The 23,625-nt window shown below is 39.3% G+C and overlaps 3 protein-coding genes across 3 annotated transcripts in view; 2 read left to right on the top strand and 1 right to left on the bottom strand.

The window, feature by feature from the left end:
- klhl28 (kelch like family member 28) overlaps positions 1 to 1,681 on the top strand; it is a 10,138-nt gene extending 8,457 nt beyond the window's left edge. The window contains exon 6 of the mRNA XM_042500568.2: positions 1 to 1,681. This exon is cut by the window's left edge and continues 1,868 nt beyond it. The gene's annotated coding sequence lies outside the window, so the exon portion shown is untranslated.
- Positions 1,682 to 1,750: 69 nt separating this feature from the next.
- On the bottom strand, positions 1,751 to 6,041 carry dorip1 (dopamine receptor interacting protein 1). Its single transcript, XM_042500569.2, has 5 exons — positions 5,783 to 6,041; positions 5,015 to 5,536; positions 4,282 to 4,371; positions 4,060 to 4,194; positions 1,751 to 3,252 (listed from the first exon to the last, which is right to left on the bottom strand). The coding sequence occupies exons 1-5, from the start codon at positions 5,866 to 5,868 to the stop codon at positions 3,069 to 3,071; spliced, it is 1,017 nt and encodes a 338-aa protein (XP_042356503.1). The 5' UTR covers positions 5,869 to 6,041; the 3' UTR covers positions 1,751 to 3,068.
- Positions 6,042 to 7,314: 1,273 nt separating this feature from the next.
- On the top strand, positions 7,315 to 23,554 carry LOC121953795 (C-1-tetrahydrofolate synthase, cytoplasmic). The gene is made up of 28 exons (XM_042501017.2): positions 7,315 to 7,471; positions 9,019 to 9,103; positions 9,749 to 9,808; positions 9,911 to 9,964; positions 11,234 to 11,370; positions 11,499 to 11,599; positions 12,379 to 12,515; positions 12,835 to 12,946; positions 13,056 to 13,183; positions 13,332 to 13,429; positions 14,444 to 14,617; positions 14,873 to 15,009; positions 15,118 to 15,164; positions 15,255 to 15,362; positions 15,460 to 15,534; positions 15,626 to 15,728; positions 15,820 to 15,896; positions 17,052 to 17,192; positions 17,282 to 17,350; positions 17,467 to 17,578; positions 17,789 to 17,928; positions 18,518 to 18,559; positions 18,785 to 18,885; positions 19,385 to 19,562; positions 20,293 to 20,400; positions 20,531 to 20,683; positions 22,672 to 22,785; positions 22,883 to 23,554. The coding sequence occupies exons 1-27, from the start codon at positions 7,434 to 7,436 to the stop codon at positions 22,759 to 22,761; spliced, it is 2,805 nt and encodes a 934-aa protein (XP_042356951.1). The 5' UTR covers positions 7,315 to 7,433; the 3' UTR covers positions 22,762 to 22,785; positions 22,883 to 23,554.
- Positions 23,555 to 23,625: the final 71 nt, after the last annotated feature.

The raw sequence follows: 23,625 nt of genomic DNA, 5'->3' as shown, positions 1-23,625 counted from the left end.
GCTAATGTATTAGCATGACATTCTTCCACGCTGTCATACGGAGATGGATGATAAAAGCACCAAGGGCTGTGCCAGCCAACTCAGGCCATGTTCCCACTGTCACCAGTCCTGTGTCCTGGGTGTGTGTGACTCCAGGCTGGCTGAGGGTGTGTGTCTCTGTGCAGCCTTGGGCTCGGCCAACAGACAGGTCAAGCAATGCACAGCAATAGAGGGGGCACTAGAAGAGGAACGGCTAGGTGTGTCTTGTTGAGTCACTTAATGTTCTACTTTGAGTTGCTTTGTGCAATGACGTTTGCACACGAGTGGAAACTTTAACCAAGCTCTGCATTGCACTTACCAAACTATTTGATACACATTGTGATTTGTACATAAGTTTTAATTTAGGATTAATGGCATTTAGGTAATGCAATAAGACTTCTGTTCTCTCTCTGTGGATGAATATGTTTTGTGTTTGTCTCTTTAAAAAGCCAAGGCATCTCATATTGCTGTAACAGAACCCCACGTGGCATGTCTGTCGATTCACACTGTTGGCTGGTTAATGTGGACGTCTCATGAAACATCAACTGGTACCACTGACTTTGTCTCATCCTATCAGACATCTTGTGTCGACATTTTTGTTGTGCATGCTGGTTTGTTTGCGCAAGGCATATGTTTTATAGAAGCAGATTCAGACAGATTGCTCATAATTTAATTCATGGCCAAATTAGTTTTTTTTTTTTTTTTTTAATTCTGCAGTTTTCACCACATTTAAGTCTTGTAAATGTTAGACGGGATGTGCTCTTCCACTTGTTCTGTGTGTATGAAATGATAAGGTAAACCATTACCACAGATGAGAACTTTTAATTGCCTTGCAAATTGGTCAGGGTATCACCGGTGAGACATTTAGTTTGTTGCAGTTTGTTTTCCTCCCCATATAGTAATTTTTCTTTTTATTTCTGGTTTATTTTGGGAAAAAAAACTATTTCTGCAAATGTCATTTTTGTTTATAGAAAAAATCTAAATAATTTGTCTTTTGTGTTTATTATTTGTACTGTTGATATTCTATAACCTGGTTTTGTTTTCTAATTCTGTCTGTTGTACTAGATTTTGTCAGTCACAGCACAAATCACGCAGGCGTAATTATGTGCTGCAGCCATGATTCATTAGCATCAACGTGTATCTTCAGTTTCATGATTATTGAGGTGTATATCAACTACTTTAATGAGTTCTGAAAAGACGCTGATGAAAATCTGCAAACGTGAATCTGCAAAAAGATGGGATGTTGAAAAACTGAGTTTGTACGTGTTTTCGTTACGGACTAACCAACTTCATGTTTTTGCCACCACTCTCACCAAAGTGCTTGTTCAAAGAGAGCAGATGGATGACTAACACCTGGTCTGCAAATGGACTGCCACTCTAACGTTTGTGTCTGAAAGAAAAAAAATCCTTTGAAACTGATGTCAATGTTAGCCAAAATGACCACTCTGCTTCTTTTACATTTCCCATCGTGTGTCTGAAGGTGACGATCTTGAATTTTATATCCTGTGGATTAATACTGGAAGTACAAGATAACCTTAGGTGTAGAAAACAGTAGCTTTTCACATTTTATCATGTTTTGATTGAAGACATTTTACATACATTTTAGTCAGTTTGTGTGGTGCAGTTGTACCCAGTTTAAAATAAATGCCTGCCTTAAAAGGTACTGTCTGCTTTTATGTGGCTCTTGTTATACACACCCATGCAAGTGCAACGAAATAAATCAATACAAGCGTACTCCAAAATATCTGTATTTGTATTCTGCATAGAAAAACAGCAATTTACAATTAATTATCATCAAAGAATCCCTTTTACAAACTGTCCTTGGCAGAGGCACTTTGTGATAGTGGTAATTATTTAAGGTTGAAGACTATCTATATAAAAAAAACAAAACCAACATGTAAATACACATTTTTTGTGTTGGCAACTGCAGAATTTAAAAGAATATTTCACCCACAAAAATGACAACATGTACATCAATCACTCACCACGTGTAACCTTGAATTTGTGAAGAAAAGTTTGTCTTTCTTACATGCCTCCACTGAGAACGAAGAATCCAAAAAAAGTGAAGTCTTCATTAATTGAAGTCAAACGGTAGGGAAACAGCAAAAAGCTCTGCTGTTGTTTAACGTGGCCCCCAATGAAAGGTCATTAAGGTTTGCCTTTTTTGGATTCTCCGGTTGCCCTGGAGGCATGCAAGAAAAACAAACTTTTCTCACTAATTCAAAATAACAAATGGTGAGTAATCAATATACAAGTGTTGATTTTGCAGGTGAAGTATTCCTTTAAAATGCTTGAATTCATCATTAACATGTTGCCAGCTCGGTACCCTGGAAGCCAAATAATTAAGCTTGAAGTTTAAGACAAGAGACATTTCATACTGCCCACAACCTTGATATGTAATTTAAGAACTTTGTATTTTAACATTCACTCATTTTTTTTAAGTGTTTGCCACCAATTTATGCATCTTACTTCGTTCAACTGTTTCTCATTCTCAGATTACAGTGTAAATAGAAAAAAGCACCAGTTTAATATAAAGAAAGGGCTAATATGCATACATGTAAATTAACCTGCCAAAATTCTACACTTGTGTTTGATGGAAATATGACATAAAGTCAGTGTCCTCTCCTATTCATGGCAGCATTACAGCAAATTCACCCTCAAGAGTGACACATCACATCGGCCTGTTTATTGTGTCAGGTAACTGTATACACATAAGATGTGCATAACTTACCCCTATTGTCAATTATGCATATCAGCCGAGAACTATTATAGTCCATTATATTCTTGGATTCCAAGCACAAAAGAAGGTGTTTGCATTTTGCACAGTAAGCTTTTCTGCAAGCATTCAGGTGAAATGGAGCGTGTGTCATTCAGCGCTCAAAGCTAACTGAGGAGGCAACAGTTGAAAGGAATGAATTAGAAAAAAAAATGCGATAATGTGAGAAACTTGATTACAGTAAAGTAATACCATCCGTGGAGTCATGACAAAATAACTGTAGTAAGTGTAGATGAATGCTTTGGTCTTGTGCTCATCTTGTGATTGAATGAGTTCACTTGTTGGAGGCACGGATGTAGACCAGAGAGGACAGCAGCAGGAGCTCTGGCGGCTTGTGTAACAGGATCAGATTGTCGCTCCTCAGACCGTCGTAGTGCATCCAGCAGCCGTCTATCTGGAAGGCTGCAGAGTAGTGATGCTCCTCCTTGTTGAAGAGTGTGGCGCCCTCTAGTAAGTACCTGTGCAGAAAAGAAAAGAGTTATTCATACCATTTCCTTTCATTCAAAGTAAGAGCATAAATGGTGGTGAGAGCATAGTTTTCTTTTTCATATGAGTCAAAGACAGGTAGACATGATTGATTGAGTTGTGTCAGAAGATGCATCTTTTTTTTCTTCTCTAAACACTTGCAGGTGCAAAGCCTATAGCAATAAACTCAACATTTTTCTATGGCAGGTTGGGCTTTAATTAGCAAAAACTTTAAATAGCCAGTATTTCAATTTTGTGACTTCCTATGTAAGTGTAATTAATAAAACTGAGGGGACAAGATTATTATCCTAGATCTATGAGAAATGTTTTCACAGAAAAATATCTGCTCATTAAAACTGACAATTTCTCAACCTAGTTCTCAACCTTTTTTCATGTCAAGGACCACTAAATTGATACACATTATATCACGGACACCCATTTAATAAGATTTTGCTTAAAGGAACTCCATCTGAAAAGATTTTGTTCGTTACTTATGATCAAGACCAGAATCAAATGATGATTATTGTCAACTACAGTTGAGGAGGTGAGTGTGGAGGAACTGGTACCTATGATCAGAAAGTCACTCTTGTGAGTTTTACTCACTTTGGGCTCATTTCTATAGTGAATTTTTATTGTGAAATAATACTTTTACCCACTTTTCTCCATCTGAACTTCATCAATGAACTCTTGGGGTCCATGGACTTCAGGTTGAGAACCCCTGGCTTAGACTACCAACACATACGGCTTAATCATGGCACTGTTTACCAAGCCAATGTAAAGAAACTGTGGAAGCGCCATACCTGTGCTGACAGAGATCCAGATGGTAGGGAACGTAGGACAGTTCCTCTGACTTCCACTGCTGCATGTTGAGAATGACAAACGGTGGCGGACCATGGCAGAAAACCCTCTGAGAGAACTCTCTCAGACCGTTACACCTGTAAAAAAAGATAATCAGTTTGTCAAGGAGGTGGAATAGGACTGAACCAAAACAGAAGATGATGAACATCCTCTCTCTGTCTCACCCCAGTTCTGAGCAGAGCAGCAGTTTAGGGCAGAAAAACTCGTCCACAGCCGACTGAATGGGGTCTCTGTGAGGCAGCTCATGAGGAGGGCTGGAGGGAAAAATGTCTGAGTGAGATCATGAGAAATAAAAACTACGTATGCCCTCCAACAACAAAGTAACTAGTACTCACCTACTTTGTAAAAAGAAAATACCTCTAAAGGACTGTTTGCTATTCAGGAGAGGGTGGTGCAAAATGGGGGAGGCATGTCAATTATTTTTTTAAGGACTGGAGAGAGAATTAGGTTTTTTGCCACACGGAACAGATGTAATCAAAATAAACTATACAGCAAAATATGAAACGATAGACTTTAAAAAAGAAAAAAGTTTATCATCAGACAGTATAGTTTGTCATATGTCACAGCCGTAACTTTAAGCATTAAAGTTAAAGTACCCAATGCAGTGAATCTTATAAAAACACATATAAACCCCCCTTTAAATTATTGGTTATCAGTCTCATTAACTACTAATAATCGGTATCAGTATCGGCCCTCAAAAGCGAATATCGGTTGACTCCTAGTAAAAAGCACAATATCTCTTTCTTAAATGTAGCGGAGTAAAAGTATAAAATAGCATTAAAAGAACAGATTCAAGTAAAGAACCTCATATTCATACTCAAGCATAGTACTTCGGTAAATGTACTTCGTTACATTCCGCCACTGCAGCAGGATGTGTTAGTCTGTGTGCAGTGTTACCTGATGCTGATGCTGGTCCTGAACTCCTGGAAGCGGGCCGGGCAGCCCCAGTTGGTGCACAGACTCTCCTGTATGGTGGTCATGAGGTTCTCCAGGTTCTCTGTGAAGTTCTCGTGCTCGTTCCCAAACAGGTCAATCTCCAGAGCTGCTTGGTGGATCTCAGAGCGGTACTGTCTCTTGGACATCCGGTCCCAGATCCACAGCATCTTCACTGTGGTGTAGTCACAGGAGTCCATCAGGTAGAGGAAGTAGTCCACAAACTGCTTTCCCAGGAAGACAGCCAGCTCCCTGGAGAAGCCCTGGTTGTCCCGCAGGATCACATACAGGATCATGAGGAAGCCATCGATGGTGCAGGTGTTTTTTAGGTTGATTTTTACGTACAGAGGTGTGCATGATATGGCCTTTCGCCCCGCTTTAATGGCAAAGACGCCTCCCCATGGGAGCACAGGCCTCCAGAAGGAGCGGTCCTCCTCGTCATTGTTGTTAATGGAGGCACGAATTTCTTCAAACAGGGTCTTGGACCTAAAAAAGACATATGCATACGAGTTAGCAGGAGATTAGCCAAAAATAGTCAAAGGTGTTTAGTTTGTTGCACCGATAATGTTGAGAGACTTCACCACTGCACAAAGGCTATACGAATAACGTCAGAAGTTAGCATGCAATAACAAAAGCCACGCAATGACAAGTCACCGTCAGCTGTCCTCCAGAGAGAAGACATAGTCCTTAAAGCCTGCTAGTTTAACAAATTAGCAGCTGCTATCAGTTTACCTTTCGAAATGGAGATTGTTCTCAGTGTTTGAAATCAGCGTTTGGAGCTCTTCAGTGTCGCTCAAAACACAGAATCTGCTCTCCATAGCGCTTTGTATTTCTTCATGTCTCACATCACATCGGACTTAAATACACATATCTGTATAATTTTCTAGCACTTTCCGGTGATAATCTGAGAGATTACGCCTTGGCAAGGATCAAAACAATCACGAGCAAACGTCAAATTAGGCCCATATAAACACTGCTGTATGACACTGAAGTTAGCTTATGATTCATAGCTTCCGATTCAGCAGTTAAGGGGAAATTTAAGGAGAAAGGAGTTTACATAGCCAGGCGTCCAATCCTCGTTTTTTAAAAAAAGTCCCTTTACTGTTGTGAAATCAGATTGGATTTAATACAAAGCCCCGACACCTTCCCAAATCCACTTTTACTTTTTATAACCTTTATTCTATTTGTAAAAAAGCAAAAAAAAAAAAGGGAAGATTTTACTGTTTTTAAAATCTAGACCACATTGGACCAGGTCTCTGTCAAAAATCAAGATACCTAGACTGGTCAAACCTGGATAAGATTGTCCAGGTTTGACTTTAGAAAGTTTTAATAATCTTTATTATTATTATGTTTATTAGAAACCAGTATTATACAAATTTCAAAGTACAAATATGGTCCAGCGTTTCTTTTTTTTCCCCCTCCTCCTAACCCTCTTTGTGGTGTGGAAGAACATAAACAAAACACCTCCTTATATTATTACCCCAACCACACACCTCAAACCCCAGCAAGAATAACAAAATATATATATAAAATAAAATAAAGAAAATTAAAAAAAAAAAAAAAGAGAGAGAGAGAAGAACACCATAGGGAAAATGGTTAAATAATAGTTTTAAATAATCTTTAGCCTCTATGGGATAATCTAGTCCAGGTTTGACCAGTCTGAGTATCGTGGTTTTTGATCTAATGTAGTCAACATGTTTTTTTTTTGTATTTACACAAATTAAAAAAGGTTTTACAAATGTGAAAGAGGGTTTCAGACAGCGTCGATGCTTTACATTAAATGTCTAATATGTTTTCACAACGTTTTGTTTTCACAACAAAAGCAGAGGACTGGAAGCTAAGCAATGCAAGTTACTTTTCCCTTAAATCTCCCCTTTATTACTGAATCGGCAGCCGTGAATCGGAAGCTAACTTCAGCTTCATCATTTCGGCACATAGACTGTGTAACGTTGGATTAAAAAAATGTAAATACAGTGCTGCCCTCTCCTGGTTATCGACGTGGTTACACCCTCTGAAGTTCCGCCCACTCCCCCACCCCTTGTTGAACTGGGAATACTATTGGTTGAAAGCTTCTAGCAACTTTTGCAATATGCATATGATTGGCTGTCAGAATTGACAGTTTGTCACTAGCCACGCCCCCCTTCGCCGTAGTGCCCACGCGCGAGGATACGCTCTACGTTAGACGCTATTCCTGAAAGTCACTACGCTGATATTCAGCCGTAGTGCCGGATCCGTGAATGGAGCCTGCGTCACCTCCTTTGACCACACGCTTTTTGAACAAACTTAAGTTTTTGGCAGCACTGAGCGCGCTCCTCTTCTTGTTAGGCAGCTAGCGTTCCGGGGACACGAGCAGCACCTTGAAATAGACTTTCGGGACCAAAACATGTCAGCCCAAATCATAAGCGGGAAAGAGGTTTCAGCGTGAGTAACTATTTTTATGACACACATTTTTTTGAATGCACATATTGATAAAATAGCTGTCATGTCGCATGGCGAAACAACAGTGTATTGGCTAATTAGTCAGCTAACTAGCCCCCTGAGGAAGTAGCTAAAGTTAACGTCTGTTGAGTCGCAAACTACGTATTTACATGACTATGCACGTTTAAAATGCAACAGTTTCGACAAACTGTCCGTGCTGGCAGCAGAACTTCATAACTTAGCTGAATTGATTGTACATGATCCTGCCCACGTGAATTAAGTGTGCCAACACTTTGTACTATTATGGATAACCAGCTGGGAAATCACAGTATGTCTCTCAAGCTGCATGGGATATTTGACTTTTATGCAAATTTGTCTAAATTATAATTTTGCTGTTATACATAAGGATCACTGAAAACTTTGGGGGGGAATGATTGCAAATCCTTCAGCATTAACTTATGTAATAGGCTGTGGTTGTGATCTTTGCCCTGTTGTTACAGTGAACTCAAGTAGTAAGGCTGACAAATGCCATTCATGGAACTTTAACAATCATGCATGTTAAATGTTTGGAGAACAATCTGCAAATAGGTTTTTTTTTTTTAGTTTTCTAATAGTTCCAAGTTTGCATGAATCTAAATTTTAAGTATTACCTAAGGTATTTGGATATATATTTGGCAAAGAGACGAAACCTTTCATTTAGTTGCATGTGCTTGTCACAAGACATGGCAGCCTGCACCCTGTTAACTGCCCCTCACAGTACTCATTAGTCAAATTAAATCCACAGTGTCTTCAATAGGAGGATTTACATTCATTATCTCTGAAGCTTTACAAAAGCTGGCATACCAGTGATTGTTCTGATCAAGCGACCTTTTTGGACAGAGGTTTATTGATGAGATTATCTGTACCTTTCAGGAAATGCAGTTTTCTACAACCCGTTATCCTGAAGTGACACACAAGCAGCACTGTGTATTTCATAAATGTTTAGAGGAATATGGCCTTAGTTGATCAGTAACCAGAATGGGATCCCAACATGCTGTTGGATCATTATAATGAGGACAATGTTATGGTGCAATATGTTATATGATGGTTTTATGAAATCTGGATATGAAATATGTGATTGCCTTTAGTTTTTCTGACCATCTTATGTGAATGAATAAGTAGCAACATTGTTCTGGTCATTTTTAAAGTAATGACCTTAAATAATAGTGTCAGCAGAAGAGCTATGTTTTTTTTTATTATTTGCACTATATCAATGAAAACATGTGTTGTGTCATTGGTTACCTCTGCATTCTAGTCTTTGGATGTTAAATGCCAGATGTGTAAATGACGCTTGCATGTGTAGTGGAGATTGATGGCTGGGATTGGAAAACCATGACCAATTTTACAATGTGAAGGCCAGACAGCATGTAATTGCACAAAACCATTACAACAGGAAGGAGTGGGTTCAGCCTGTGGCTTGTGTACCATGTGGCCCTTTCTTTTTCCTTTATAATGTCTGTCACTGAACAGAGATTAAGAATCCAGTTTATTCTGTTGTCTTGTGTTTTCAGGCAGGTGAGGGAGCGTCTGAAGAAGGATGTGGAGCAGATGAAGCTCCAGGACCCAAACTTCAGACCTGGTCTAGTGGTTTTGCAGGTAAGTGTTAAATGGCAACTAGAGCGTATTGCAGTTAAAGCACATGTTGTTATTTTTTGTGTGCTAATTTGGGCATATGATTTCTCATGGCGTTCCCCTGGAGATGGTCTTAAGGTAAGGATTTTGGTCAAAAAGTGAAAAAGTGTGCCATTGTGTGTCCCTGCATGTTTGTAGTGTGTATAAATGTGTTCCACTGAACTGAAGTCCCCTTTTTGAAGCTGAAGACAATTATGTATGTCCCCTGGCATCATTAACACACACACACACACACACACACACACACACACAAGAATAACACGAACACCTATGAATCACGTTTGAATAAGTGGTTTAAAAACAGCAATAAAAACATAAAAACATTAAAAATCAATTAATAAAAATCTACAGAATATGATAAAACAAAGTAAACACCAGTGTTAAAAAAAAAAGATTAAAACCTAAAGTTAAGTCTGTAATATGACTTCAAATTAAAAGTCAGATTAAAGAGACAGGTATTGAATTTCATTTAAAAAAGTTTGCCATTCTAATGTCCAGAGGCAGCTTAGTGCTGATGAAAGATGTATGGATGATCACAACCATTTAAAGCTTTATAAACATTTAAAAACACTTCAAATCAGTTTTTAAAAATGTTATGTGTCTTTGCAGGTTGGAGACCGGGATGATTCAAATCTGTACATCAGCATGAAGCTGAAGGCAGCAGAAGAGGTAAACAGATCATTTATGCAAAATGTGTACAAAACACTTTTACTGGACTCTGTTTATGATCTGTCCAAACTTCCAATCTGATTTCTTTTTCTGTTCACACAGATTGGAATAAATGCAACGCATATGAAACTTCCCAAGACTGCAACGGAGGCAGAGGTGAGACTGGATGTCAAGTATTACTGCAACTTATTTTTATTTGCCTGTACACATACACGCACAGTAACAGGCTTTTAACACAAATTCCTCTCAGCCCAGGACTAACTTTGCTTTTCATACACACACATTGCTCACCTTAGCCCAGGTCTATACGATTCACACTGTAACTCTACCAGCCCTGGGTTAAATGTCAGTCGAAACATCTAACTCACGTTAACATTCTCGGTTTCTCTTGTTTACTTTGCCTTGATTCACACTGGTAACTTTAAGCCCGGGCTAAGTCTATTTCCTGGGGATAACCCCACAAACACATGACTAACCCTGCTACAGAACAGGGTAGACAAGCCCCTGGCTAATGTCAGGGTTACCCCCGTTGCAGGGTTCCTACAGTCATGGAAAACCTGGAAAAGTCATGGAATTTCACAATTGCATTTTGCAAGCCTTGAAAAGTCATTGAATTAGTAAAAATCATTGAAAGTTTTGGTAGTCATGGAATTTTGTTGTGTGTAATGGAATTGTTACAGTAATCTTTCGCAGATAAGCTTCCACATTAAGTAACATAGGGGCAAATTTATTTTCTATAGCTGTTGATGTAATGTAGCTTTAATATGCTCTGGTATGTGAGGTTTTATTTACCATCATGTACATTTTCCTAATTTTTCCCCCCGTTCTGTCATGTATGCCAGCCACCTAAAATTATGTTTGAATAGAGTTTGAATCTCTTGTTAAAAAAAAAAAAAGCAGACAAGTTTGGTATGGATCAAGGATTTAAAGATTCTTTATTGTCATTCCAGCCATGCAAATACACGAAAAGAACAAAATGTAGTATTCAGGTCTCTGTGATTATTAAACAGTGAACATTATAGTTAAACACTGGATCGACAAATAAGTAAATAAAAAAATAAAAGAAGTTAGCAGTTCAGAAATAATAAAATCCATAAAAAAAAAAACTAGAAACATTATTGCAGCATGCCCCTGAGGAATATAAATTATACTGAAAATATTAAATTATGAGAAAAAATGATGGTTCCTCAGAAAGTCACTGAGCCTGGGGCTAAGTGCAGTGTGATAACGGCTCAGGACACTCACATGAATCCTTTAATTTTATTGTTTTACATAGTTAGCAGGTGGTTTTCACTGCAGTAAGATTGGGGTTAAGTTTTGGATTTGGATGCTGTTGTTGCTGTAACAAAACAAGAATATAAAGCTCACATGGTAAATGACAAACTGAAAGTACCAAAAGTGTAAAGGCTGTCTGTCTGTCTGCAGATTCTTCACAGCATCACTCAGGTGAACGAGAACTCGTCTGTCCACGGCCTCATCGTGCAGCTGCCTTTAGACTCCATCCACAAGATCGACACGGAGAAAGTCACCAACCACGTGGCCCCAGAGAAAGATGTAGACGGGTAGGCACAGACATAAATATAAAGATCAGGGTGCTCATAATTAAGGTTTTTATTTGTGTTTCTTTGTTTCCGTTGAGTCTTGAGATTCTCTTCATTATTCTAATCTTATTATTCTGATCTTTTTATAGACTGACCAGTATTAATGCAGGAAAGCTGTCTCGTGGGGATCTGGGTGACTGCTTCATCCCCTGCACACCAAACGGCTGCATGGAGTTGATCAGACAAACTGGTGAACCCAACATTTAACACCCTTTAACAGCCGTTGCCGAGTTAACCCTTTGAAAACTGAGCAAATTGACCTGATTGCAATGTGCAAGAAAAGAATAAATGACCCAAACATAAGCAAAAAATAAGTAGAAAATTACAAAAAACATACCTGAAAAAATAAGTTCACATACACGCACAAGGCTTGGAAAATGTGCTTAAAATTATAATAATTCTGTAACATAATTTTAAATATGTAATTATGATAGTTTATGATAGCAATTATTAACAAAAGAAGAAATGACCCAGAAATTAGCAAGAAATTAGTAAAAAGTACAAGAAAATTACCTGAAAGTTAGTAAAAATGAATAAATAAATAATAACAAAAAAGAAAAAGAACTCTCCTGAAAAAGTGCGGAAAATTTAAAAATCAATCATTTAATAATCAAATGTAATTTTTAATATTTGATTATTGAAAATATTGTTTTTCCATAGCATTTTTCTTTTTTCCCTAGACACTTTACTTAGCTTTTAAAAATAACTTTCTAAATCTAATAATTTCTTGCAGTTGATGAAACTGCAAGAAGCTCCTAATTGCCCTTTTTTCATGTTTTTGAAGAAATTGCAACAATTTGCTCAGAGCTGAAAGGTTTAAATACTTGTGAAAGGTGTGTGAAAGCAGCACATGAAAAGTGATGTCGCTCCAGGTTTCAAAGGGTAAAATAAAACTGTGTGCTGTGAGAGTATGTGACGAAGAATCAAATAAGACCAGAGGGAACTGATGAATGGATGGCTTCTCTACAGGTGTGTCTGTGGCAGGAAAGAGAGCGGTAGTGATTGGTCGCAGCAAGATCGTGGGCGCACCGATGCACGACCTGCTGCTGTGGAGCCACGCCACTGTCACCACCTGCCACTCGAAAACCGCTGATCTCCCTGGAGAGGTACAACACCTCAACCCAATCCCGCAATATAGTCTCAGTATTCATTTTCCTTTTTGTCATTATGTGACCCAACACTGTTACAATCTGAGCATATAATGTGACCACTGAGATTTCTTGTTGATGAAACTCCATAAACCACTGGTTTGCGATGACGTGCTGGGAATTATAGATCTCTACTGCCATCCAGTGGTGTAAACAATAACATCATGTCTTGCCAGATTTGGAACATTTCTGTGAACTCACCTGAAATTAATGTCGGCTAAGCCTTGCATGATTTCTTGCTATTCTCTTATTCATGACCATTGCTGTTTTTGTGCAGGTGAGCAAAGCAGACATCCTGGTCGTCGGCATCGGAAAAGCTGAGATGGTGAAAGGAGAGTGGATCAAGAAGGGAGCAGTCGTCATCGACTGTGGTATTAACCACATCCCAGGTCCGACTCTGCATTCCTCTCTGCTTTAATTCTGACGCTCCAGAGTTCAGTTAGTCAATCAGAGAAATGTTGTGTCATTTACCACAAAATTTCTCCCTGTGTCTTTCAGACGAGACTAAAGCAAGTGGGAAGCGGGTGGTGGGTGATGTCCACTACGCCTCAGCCAAAGAGCAGGCCGGCTTCATCACGCCTGTGCCCGGAGGTGTGGGACCCATGACTGTGGCTATGCTGATGGCGGTAAGTTTTGTCTGCAGATTGAAATCTTCTTGGCATGTTTGTGTTTTCATTGCTTGCACACTTATTAACTGAACCACCGTATATAAGTGGGAAATTGAGACTCTAGCCTCACGTAATCTAGATGTTAAAACTGTGTGTTTGTGTGTAGAACACGGTGTTGAGTGCAAAGCGTTTCTTGGAGAGCCACCAACCAGGAAAGTGGAATATTTCTTATACCAAACTCAACCTCCAGAAGCCCGTGCCGAGGTTTGTACCCTCATCTTCCCCGTCTCTCAGTCATGCGCTCTGTTAACTTGGCACTGCTTTGTTTGATTTAGTACTACACATGCAAGAAGAGCTGGTTTAAAGGCAAAAATTGCCACCTTTTATGTGGATGTAAATGATGCTGGTGGTAAATGTAGTTGATTGAAGCAATTAATTCCTCAGTTAACAGAGAAAGTGAAGTTCTCCTGCTTTCGTAGTCTTGCTGGCAGTGCCTATACATACCAGGATGTAATGTGCTCAAGCTTTGATGACCGTGACATAGCTAGGTGGCAAATGTACTCGCTCAGTCGTCATCTGTCCTCTTGCCCCTGCTGATCTTGGTTGTTTTTTTGTTTATTTGTAGGATTTTGAAGAAAGTCTCCAGCAAAAATGTTCAGTCATAGTGATGCACACAGCGTTTTCGCTCATGGCTTGTAGAAAAAATAGATCAGAGGGCAAAAATGTTGCTTCAGATCGTGAGCGGACCACAGAGCTCTGTGTCCTGTAGAACAGCTTAATTGGTTACTCTCGCCTATGCAGCCTCTGCCTCGACCTCCTCCTGCAGCAATTGTCCTGCTGTGTTTTGGGATGCAATTGCTGCTACTTTGGAAACATAATTTGTTGCCAAGTGAAGAGAACAAGGAAGTCGTGTGTTTGAACTGCATCAACAGCATGTACCCAATCCAAGCTGAAATAGCCTGTAGTTCCTTGCCTCCAACTATGTTACTGTAACATCAAATGACATAGGTAGAAGGGAAACACATTTTGCAGCTGCAGACTCTGCTTCCTCTGTCAATATTGCAAACTCTGAGGATTCTGTTGCTTCATTGGACAACATTTACTGTCAGCATTGATTGGACATCCAATAAAAAGGCAAATTTTCCCTTTTTTTCCCTTTTTCCTTACCTCACATTAGAGCTATCTGAATGTGCTCTTTGTCTTTCAGTCCTTTTTGTGTCTTCCTTTGTTCAGATACAAAAAAGTGATTTTGTGTGATTTTCTTTGAATCTCCAATAGCGACATTGTGGTTTCTCGCTCTGTGGTGCCCAAACCCATCGACTGTCTAGCAAGAGAGGTTGGCCTGTTGTCCGATGAGGTGGAGCTCTACGGGAAGACCAAGGCCAAGGTTCAGCTGAATATCATCAAGCGGCTGCAGGCCCAGCCAGACGGCAAATATGTGGTGGTCACTGGGTACGCTGTCAGCACTTTATCTGCCTTAATTAACATTACTGTTTGTTTTTCTGGAGTTTTTTTTATGTTACAGTCAATATCTTCAGATAGTATATAGCTTTGTTTGTAATGTCATGTTTTCTGTTACACTGCCTAGCAGGTTTATACAGCTGATCAGTTTCCTACTGCATAATGCCATACAAAAGTAGTTCAAAAGGATTATTTCTAGCTTTGCAGTCCATTATGTTTTATGCTGATAAGATTTTCTGTCTGCAGCATTACACCCACCCCCCTTGGTGAAGGAAAGAGCACCACCACCATCGGCTTGGTCCAGGCGCTGGGAGCACACATGAAGCTTAATGTGTTTGCTTGTGTCCGACAGCCTTCGCAGGGACCCACCTTTGGCATTAAAGGTGTGCTATGGCAAAAAAAGAAATAATATAGTCAGTGAGAGGTTCTACAGTTTAAAAGCTGTAAAAATGTACATTTTAACGTCTCATGATGTAGTCTTCTGTCTACAGGTGGTGCTGCAGGTGGTGGATATTCTCAAGTCATTCCAATGGAAGAGGTACTACAATGCAAGTTAGAAACTATGCTGCTTGTTTAAAAAATCAAAAAAGGCAAAAGTGCATTTGATTAATGAGTCTGTTCATTTTAGTTTAACCTCCATCTCACCGGCGACATTCACGCCATCACGGCTGCCAACAACTTGGTGGCTGCTGCCATCGATGCTCGCATGTTCCATGAGTCTACACAAACTGACAAGGTGGGTACTCTATTTTGTCATCATTATATCAAGAAATATATACTTTTTGTAATGAATGGATTGTGACTGTCTTTGTCTCTCTGTGTGTCATCCTCAGGCTCTGTATAACCGCTTGGTCCCGCTCAGTGGAGGACAGAGAAAGTTCTCTCCCATCCAGATCAACAGACTGAAAGTAAGTGATTGTGTCAGAGACTTGTATGTTTTGGCTCACAGTCCAGACAATGCTGCACATTACACATCTAAGTTTTCTGTATTGGTTTTAGAAACTGGGCATAGAGAAGACTGATCCCTCCACTCTGACTGAAGAAGAGATCACCCGCTTTGCCCGCCTGGACATAGACCCCAGCTCTGTCACCTGGCAAAGAGGTATGATTAATCCTCACAACTCTGAAGTTGTTGGCCTCATTCAATCTGTTTATGAAAGATTGTGAGTGTAATGATCCTTGTGTTGATTTAGTGTTGGATACCAACGATCGATTCCTGAGGAAGATCACCATCGGCCAGGCGCCAACTGAAAAGGGATACACAAGAGAGGTATGAAGAGAAATCCAAAAGAAACTGTCGCTCACTCAGTCAAAGCCACTCTGTTACACCAGAGAGTTTGTTTGGCTCCACCCAGTGACTGTCAGAAAAGACACTGTGGTAGGAAACAATGCAACAACAAACCCTATTTTAGAGTTAATTTAAACCTATAAAAAACAAAGTGAAAGATAGACAAAGATTCCAAGAGTTCACAGCAAAATTGAGAATTGTTTACATTTTTTAACAATAATGAGACTATGGGAACAACGGTTATATTTAAGCTGTTAATAATTTACATGTAATTCTATAGCTATGTATTATTGATTTTTAAAGAATGTGTATTTGAGGATAAAATTATTTGATTTTATTTATAACATTTTTAAAACTTGAGACTAAAGTTTTGGTGCGGATAAATCATGTCTATTTAAAAATTTGAGTACGTCCATCTCTATGAACCTATCCACACCAGAGCTGAAACTTTTGTATTTCACAGTGAAGGAACAAGGACATTCTGAAGCTGTCTCAATTCCTGCGGATTTTAGATGCCAATAAAAAACAAGCAAACAAATAAGATGACAGGGTTTCAGGTTCCCGAGGATCCATTATAAGTCTTGAAAGGCACTGAAGTTTGAATTGAATTAATCATTCTTAAAAAATAAGGTCTTAATTGGTATTAAAATGTCTTTAATCAATCTTTCAGAAGTCTTAAAAATGTTCAGACATTGGAAGAAGGATTTGGGGAATTTTTATTTTTTATTAAATCTAAAAAATAATTGGTAACATATTTTTTTTACGATATATATATATATATATATATATATATATATATATATATATATATATATATATATATATATATAAATTAAAACTTTTGTTTTCAAATTTGGTTATTGTAATATTGGTCTTAACTTTCATTTTGTGGCATTTAAATAATTTTTAAAAGGTTTAAATCTAACTTTCCTGAAGCTGAAGAAACCCTGCTTTTGCTCATGAGTTTCTTGAACATCAGTGTAATAATTATTATCATACTGTCACACAACATTATGGATATTGATCTTGCAAAAAAGTGTCTGCTTTGATAAATAAAATAAGTAGTACACTGTCTCTGAGTTTGCTGGATTGTTGTTGATCATAAGTAGTCATGCATTTCCTATCTTTGTCCTCCAGGCTCAGTTTGACATCACAGTGGCCAGCGAAATCATGGCGGTGCTCGCCCTCACCAGCAGCCTTGAGGACATGCGTCAGCGTCTGGCCAAGATGGTCGTTGCCACCAGCCGCGGAGGACAGCCCATCACCACTGAGGACCTGGTCAGTGGTCAGGACTCCTCTATGACGAGACCTTATGAATAAGCACCTGTGGGAACAAGGTTCCTTTAATGTAATGTTTTTCTCTGTAGGGTGTGAGTGGTGCTCTAACTGTGCTAATGAAAGATGCCATCAAGCCAAACCTAATGCAGACCTTGGAGGTGGGTAAAGCACACACATGCTGACTTATATAGTTCCACTGTGAAGTAACTTTATAAGAAAAAAAAGTTGCCTTGAGTTATCGGCTCTTTGTCACATGTGTTGCATGAATCCACAGGGGACGCCTGTGTTTGTGCATGCTGGCCCATTTGCCAACATCGCTCATGGCAACTCCTCCATCCTGGCTGATAAAATAGCTTTGAAGCTGGTGGGACCTGAGGGCTTTGTAGGTAAGTTGGGCTGAGAAAATGGCTCTATGCTATCATGTTTTTCAATGTTTTTGTGTCTGATCTTAAACTGCAGAGCTACAATAGGTTATTTGTTTATAGTTAATTTGATGGAAAAGCAGATGTAATATAATTCACTAATGTTACTCAGTATTCCTCATAGCTGTGAGTCTTTTACTATTCTCTTTACCTCACAACCACTGTGCCCTACAGTGACGGAGGCTGGCTTTGGTGCTGACATCGGCATGGAAAAGTTCTTCAACATCAAGTGTCGATACTCAGGCCTCAGACCCCACGTGGTGGTGCTGGTGGCCACCGTCCGAGCTTTGAAGATGCACGGGGGAGGTCCGACAGTAAGTTTGCTTGAGTTTTCCTCACCAATCTAATAACAATATAATTAATTTTATTGAAAAAACAAAATGTTCCTTTATCATTTTACACGATATTTGTATTTCTCTATTGTGAATTCTAGAAAAAAGTTTCTGCAGCGTGCACATCTAAATGTAGTAAAGACTAGGTGCTGGACAAAGCGAAAACAGATTCCCAAAAATAAATAAAGTCCGCACACTGGCGAATGCTCCCATGAACATTTATTAAATTAACTCCACGCGTATGACGTTTTGGGCCATAACCCTTCTTCAGACATCTTTTGTGAATTCTAAACATCAGCATTCACACAGTCACAATAAATACTTCCTCTGCATGTAACAATGTTGCACCCTTCCTCAGAGAGTGCCACACTGCTGGGAGTGTTATTACATTTCCTGCAGAGTGTACGTCACAGAGCAGTGACTTATTCATTCTCACTTCTTTATTCACACAGTTTTTGGTTTCTTAATTATCATGAAGCAAATCATTTAAAAAAGCCTCTGATGTGTAAGGTTTATTGAGTTCATTGATTATTTTTGAATAATTAAAAGTTTGACTTATTGTTTTGTTTAGGTCACTGCAGGAATGCCACTGCCTAAGGAATACACTGAGGAGGTAATGCATTGCAGCAGATCTTTATTTAAAATGATATTTTCCTGTTGATGAGCCAATAAATAAGTTTGTTCAGAGATCCTCTGGTTAATAACATGTCAAGTGTGCAGCACGGCACATTGTTGTATACAGTTAAGACAATATAAAGATGTACATAAAACATGTATGTTGACTGAGAATTGCTGCTCTGAAAAAAATGGTCATAAGTTTATATGTACCTGCATGTAGAACCTTGAGCTGCTGGAGAAGGGCTGCAGCAACATGAGGAAGCAGATAGAGAACGCACAGCACTTCGGCGTGCCAGTGGTGGTGGCTGTTAATGGTTTCAAGTAAGTGATGGGTGACGACACAGTGGCAATGGCTTCAAATTATCTATTTGACCAAAAACATAGACATAGAGAACTTTTTATTCAGCAGCTCAAGAGCCAGATAAACACCAAAAACAGATATTAAGAAAGTGAATACTGGACTTATGGAGGCTTTACGGTATAAAGTGAAATATGTCTGTTTTTTTGTTTACAGCTTATTGTGTTGCCCTTAAGAGGCCAAAAATCAATATAGACAGGTTTACAGCAGGATCAAAGGACTATGAATTTATTTTCTGTTGATTTATTGTCCCAACAATTTATATTGTAATAGGGTTGACTGGCTGAATAAAAGCAAAGAAAATATTGCCCTTACAACAGATTAGATGACAAATATCAGGAAAGAAAAGTTTCTTGTATTTCCTACGTTTTTGTGAGCCTGTCTGTATCCCTCCTTTTGGATGGAAGCCTCTGTGTCTGTTTATCTCTATAATACCTTTTGTTGTTCTGATCCGTCCTGCAGGACCGACACCGAGGCTGAGCTGGACCTTGTCTGCAGCGTGGCCAAAGCCGCAGGAGCCTTCGATGCCGTGCGCTGCTCGCACTGGGCTGAAGGTGGAGCAGGTGCAGTGGCCCTTGGTCAGGCTGTCCAGAGGGCCTCCGAAGCCCCGAGCAAATTCAAGTTCCTCTATGAATTGGAGGTACCATCACATTATGTGTCACAAAATTGGTCGTAAATGAAATTGCCAGAAAACATGCATGTTATTATTAGGAGATTCGATTCATCAGTCAGAGACCCATTAGTCGACTGAGATTTCTTCTGAATTGTCAGTGTGCTTTGCAGTGTACTTTTCGGGGCTTTTTGGTCCCTACATTTTGCTGCAGAGAGAACACTTTAATGATACTCTTTGATAAAAGCTGCAGCCGACGTGATGCAGTGGCACTGAGAGGAAGAGTCACTCTGCACTATGAGGCTCTGAGACAGCATTATCTTCTCTTTTCTGCTCAGAAATGGTGGATTTGCAGTGAACAGCAGCTTAATAAGACACAGACTCTGGCTTTTGTTTAGTGTTGGCGCCGTAAGCTTTTTTACCATTTTAAGTGAATGCCACTGTCACATTGAATGTCCTGCTGATCTGTTCAAATTGTAAAATTTTATACGCAACAAAAACCCTCAATAGTCAGATGTTTATTATTGAACAACCAAATCTGATTTGAATTACAAAATTCTGAGTTGAGTACAGCCCTTGTCATTATATTTGTTTTTTTTCTGTAAAGGGGAATAAAGATGTCTGCATTTGTAAAACACTGCAAAGAAAAACTTGGGTCCTAAACTCAATCAAACATAAAAAATGTCCTAGTTTGGTCTGGATGGCATTAGTTGGCCAACGTGTTGATTATTGTTTTTGGGTATATCTGATTCCTCTTTAGCTTCCTATTGCTGATAAGATCCGAATAATCGCCCAGAAGATCTACGGGGCGGATGATATTGAGCTTCTCCCTGAGGCTCAACACAAGGTGGAGCTCTACACCAAACAGGTGAGCATCTGTCCCAGTCAATATGTCTTCCCTCTGTCTTGTCAAACCTGTTTGTAACTGGATGGAGAATGCTTGATTTGGCTTTTAAAAAGACTTAATACATTTCTTTTCTCCCCTCTTCTCCCCTCAGGGCTTTAGCAATCTGCCAATCTGCATGGCAAAGACTCACCTGTCGCTCTCCCACGAGGCAGACAAGAAGGGTGTGCCCAAAGGGTTCATCCTACCAATCAGAGACATCCGAGCCAGTGTGGGCTCTGGCTTTCTGTTCCCGCTGGTTGGCACGGTAAGTTTACAAAACAATGCATTTCTTTCACACTGTGTTGGCGCAGACTCACGTCTGTGACGTATTAGCATGCGACTCTTCACTGCTCTGCATCTACACACCATCAAACAGCGTCGCTGTGTAACTTGATTTTCTACATTCATCTGTCTGTCTGCATGGTGTCTTATTAATAAAAACAAAGCATTAGTAATACTCAGCCGTCATAATCTTTTCATTTAAATGACAAACACATGATGTCACTTGCTGTCAGCTTTGTTAAAACACACACTGCTGTGATCAGTCTGTGCAGACACTGTGTGTGTAATGACCTTCGACTGTAGTGATGGGCACAGCAGTTCTTTACAGTCTACTGGATCACTTGAATAGAAGTTTTTGTTAAAGATTTGTTTGGATTGTTCAGAGTTTGACTGGAGCTCCGACTGCGTGTTGTCCCACTCACTGAACTGAAACACAGCTGGCAATAACACTCCAAGAAGCATGGTGATGGATGTTCAAAACACTAGTAGGCTTATTTCTTTTGCAGCCACCACACTAACCGTCATTATCAAGTGAATCAACAGAAGGAGAGGTAGGCGGGTTATGGGAGCAATAATGGAAAGGCGAGCCTCTTATATTTGGGAGCAGCCATATATGAGGGCTTTCTCGGAGGTGATAGTCCACGATTTCACAGAGGAATCGTGGATTCAAAACATCTGGATGAACTACTCAACTCTTGAACATTTATGCGATGCAATAACTCCTGCTGCATCATGCCCGAGGGAGCCAGTTCCTACCGACAAGCTCATAGCCATAGCATCATGCAACCTATTAAATCCAAAAAAGTGTTTCCTTTGTAGTTTTTTGCCAAATGTGGCTTTTTAGAATCGCCTGAAATACCACCTCATGCGAGTGTAAAAGCTTTTTTGCTGTACATGGGAGTTTTTGTTTCCATTTGGTGCATTTATATTCGCAATATCAATTTGCACAATTTGAAGGTTAATGGAAACCCGTCACTCTTTCTCTCTTTAACACTCACACATGCTGCAGCGCATAGTCCTCGTCTCTGTCCTACCTGAAGTCCTACTCTGTAATGTACAGAACTCATATTTTCCTAATTATTAAATAAAATATTTGGTTTTACTTTCTACTTTAAGACTTTAAGATATGCGAGGGAGCAGGAGGGAGAGGGGCGGGCTTGAGCCACTCAGCAACTGTCCATCACGGCTCATGTTCACAGTTTAGTGATCACTATATGTGATTCACTCACTCATTGAATAGCTGCATGTTCGCTCGCAGCAAAACATTAATTCTTTTGAAAAAAACGTTAGTGGATGACACATTACTCAGTGAAGAGTAAATGGATAAATCCATTCATGCTCTTATGACCACATGCACTCAGGAAGAGTAAAACAAAGCATTATATTTGTGTTTTGTGTGCAATGTGACACCACCTGTGTTTGCTGAAGGTTACCTGCAACTGTGAATGAACAAGTATCCTAATCAGAGAATGCAATGAACAGTTGCTTTCATTTTCAGTTATTCAAACAATTGAACCATAAATTATTTAATATATAAAACTTAGAAAAAAAGTGCTAAATGAGTCACTATTCCCCATACCCTGAGAATATATCTAAATGTCATGTTTTATCCAACCAACTGTCCAAAAACCTCCTAAATAAAATTTTGAAATAATGTTTTTAACAAAGTAAACCAGAAAACCCTTACAAATCCTCACAATGAAAACAGTAACAAATCTGACTTTTTATTTCACCACGATTGACTTAAACAGTTAATCTACAAATCAATTAAGCAACTAATTGTTTCAGCTCTAACAGAGACTCATTTAAATGCCCCGCTAATAAAATGAGTCTCCATGTCATCCCTTAAAATTCATTATGTGTCTGCACAGAAGTTGTTGTTCAAGTTCAAAGGCTGCATTATATGTGTATACTTTTTTATATAATTGATTGACAGGAGATTTAAAAAACGACTTTCTTTTGCCGTCCTAGATGCCCACCATCCCTGGTCTGCCCACCAGGCCTTGTTTCTACGACATTGACCTGGACCCTGAGACTGAACAGGTCAATGGGCTCTTCTAAAGCGCGCCTCTGCACTGTACGATGGTAAGAAAGGTAGTAAAGACATAAAGTTACAAGTCTCATACAGGCACAGATTTTAATAGTTTGCGTTGGTTGTTTTCTTTTTTCCCTCACTGTGTAGACCCAGCGTCCCCCACTGAGCCTTAATGAGATGTGATGGACTCATTACTGGAAGCGCCATGAGCTTGTCTGCTGGTGCTGTTTTTGTTTGTTGTTTTTCGTTCAGACACTGACATCTGTAAATAATTGATTTGCTTTGCCCAGAGGGCTGCAGATGGGTAAATCAAGAAACTTAATTAATCACAGAGCAGTTTACCCCCAGAGATTGTGTACGAGGGAGAAGCGTCCTACTGACAATTCTTTCAGATACATCTCTCGCTGCACATAAACAGGAAAAAAACCCTCAGTGAAAATAATAACAGGCCTATATTATATTTTTAAGTGACAAATCTAAACTGTATTGACCACTTGTGTATATTTTGTGTGCAGTACACCAGGAGCATCTCTTCCAGGCCACCGTCCTTCCTCCAACTCTGTGTGCCTTTGAGATACATTTAGTATAAAAAGAAAAACATCTGAACCTGAAAATAATGTTGATTTACAAGATGTCTCTTTTTCTGAACAACCTTCCATCCATCGCCTGTCAAATGTCCCATTTTGTCTGTCCTTTATTCTAATTGACTATTTCTAACACTGTCTAACACTGCTGGAGAAATCATTGTGTTTTAAATCAGTGGTTTCAACTTTTTTTTGTCAGAAAACATCAAATAAATTGTCCATGATGACCCACTTATCAGCCCTTTTTTTGAGATGTGTTATTTTTTGAGATGTGTTATTTTTGACTGTACTTGTTGAACCTGTTTG

This window comes from Plectropomus leopardus, chromosome 14 (genome assembly GCF_026936395.1).
Source record: "Plectropomus leopardus strain MGB_pleo_1.0 chromosome 14, ASM2693639v1, whole genome shotgun sequence".
Classification (NCBI taxonomy): domain Eukaryota; kingdom Metazoa; phylum Chordata; class Actinopteri; order Perciformes; family Serranidae; genus Plectropomus; species Plectropomus leopardus.
This window is presented reverse-complemented; position numbering and strand designations above follow the sequence as displayed.